At 54.3% G+C, this 1,700-nt stretch overlaps 1 protein-coding gene across 1 annotated transcript in view; it reads left to right on the top strand.

Annotated features, from left to right (window-relative positions):
• The window catches only part of LOC118411727 (disks large homolog 5-like), a gene marked incomplete in the record, with an annotated part of 47,774 nt that overhangs the window by 27,476 nt on the left and 18,598 nt on the right, over positions 1-1,700 (top strand). Inside the window, 1 exon segment of the mRNA XM_035814209.1 lies at positions 1-1,575. Within this exon segment, the coding sequence (XP_035670102.1) occupies positions 1-1,575 (1,575 nt within the window).

Below are 1,700 nucleotides of genomic sequence, written 5' to 3' on the forward strand. Positions count from 1 at the left end.
AGGAGTCTTACCACTCCATGCATGAAAAGCAGGATTCCTACCACTCCATGCATGACCTTTACCCGCCCCCTCCCATGGTGCATGACGTGTCCCCGGATCCTCATCTCCTCCCCCCACCCGACAACCACCACTCCGCTTCCCGGGACTCCCAGCATCCTCTGCATGAGCAGCCTCCGCCACGACCTGAACCTCCCCGTGTCACCATACACGATTCTCACCCCGATTCCCTCCACCCCAGCCTTCTGGACTGCCACCATGCTTCTATCCAGGAACCACAGTGTACAGATTATGACGCTCCACCACCCTGCCCCCCTCCCCCTCCCGAGTCTGCATTTGAAAAACCATTCCAGCCCACTCACGCACATGCTGCCACCACCAACATTCTTCCAAGTAATGTCCCTCGGGAAAAGGTCTCCAAAGTTAGCAGTGGCACCTGGCCCAAGATACGAGAGCCTACAGACTTTGCTGAGAAACAATACGTCAACATTTACATGAGTGACAGAAGGAAACTGCCTCCCAAAAGGCCAGGTATTATCGGTCACTTTTCTCCGCAGGAGTATAAGCGTGGTGGTCCGCCTACACCGCCATCAAGAAACTCCTCCGGTTCCTTTATGGCAAAATATATGCACGCTCACCAGTCGTCTGACTCCTCAAACGCAACGTTAACCCCTCCCACCAGCCCAAACACATCTTCAGCGACCGTTTCTCCCCGCCAGACACCGCCCCAGTCTACAGTGAAGAAAGTGCTTCCGGACGCTGTCCCTTCAGTACCTAGTAGAGACCATGTGCCAACAAGCCACTATGCCACGGCATCCTTCGACGGAAGTGTGGATTATTCCATTGTTTCTGTGAGAGATGATTCTGTCGAGTCAAGACAACGTCAGAGGCCAAAGTCTGCTCCCTCTCAGCGACAGGAACTCACTTATTACGTTGATCCTGCAGGACAAACCTTCAAAAGGACTGTTGACGTGTCTCCTCAGGGACACCCTCGCCACCTGGATGCAATGCTTTCCCCACGAGTTTCCCCGTCAACAAAGACAATCAACCCCAGGGTGCCAACGGATATCACCAGATACTTGAATCCAGGCTCGCAACAGATGCCGGCTTCAGCGGCCTCCACGGCTGTTGTGCGGATCAGACCAACTGTTCCTGTCTACATTGCCAACAGTCGTCCCTCCACAGCCAGCCAGCCCAGGCACCCTCCTCCAGAGTACCAGAAACAGTACAGTTATCCCATGGACGAGCGGCGCTCCTCCCACAGTCCTGTATCGCGCAGGGACTTTCACCCGTCACACGAGCCTTCTCCCAGCTACGACATCGCCATCACTCACAGCAGAATCCACCCAGGCAGACTTCCCCCCGAGAGGCACAGCTTCGAATCCTTCCATGACCCCGCAGCCGGCATCTACACCTCTCCGCCCAACCACCATTCAATGGGAAGCCGGGAATTTGCCGGCAGTAACTCCAGCACCAACACCTTTCCTGCCACCAAGTCTAGCAGAATCAGCTTCCCCTCCAACTCCAGGACCATCAGCAACACACGATGCCGGGTGTCAAAAACGTCCTTGGAAACTGGTATGTTGCTTGTGACTTTTTTTCCTGACTCCCCAATTTTCCAGGATACTGCTTTCCAAACAAGTAAGACAGTATTTCCTATGTACTGAGTGAGGTTGGTAAGAGGTGTTTTTTCTCCCCTCCTC

This window comes from Branchiostoma floridae, chromosome 3 (assembly GCF_000003815.2).
Source record: "Branchiostoma floridae strain S238N-H82 chromosome 3, Bfl_VNyyK, whole genome shotgun sequence".
In the NCBI taxonomy this organism is placed as follows: domain Eukaryota; kingdom Metazoa; phylum Chordata; class Leptocardii; order Amphioxiformes; family Branchiostomatidae; genus Branchiostoma; species Branchiostoma floridae.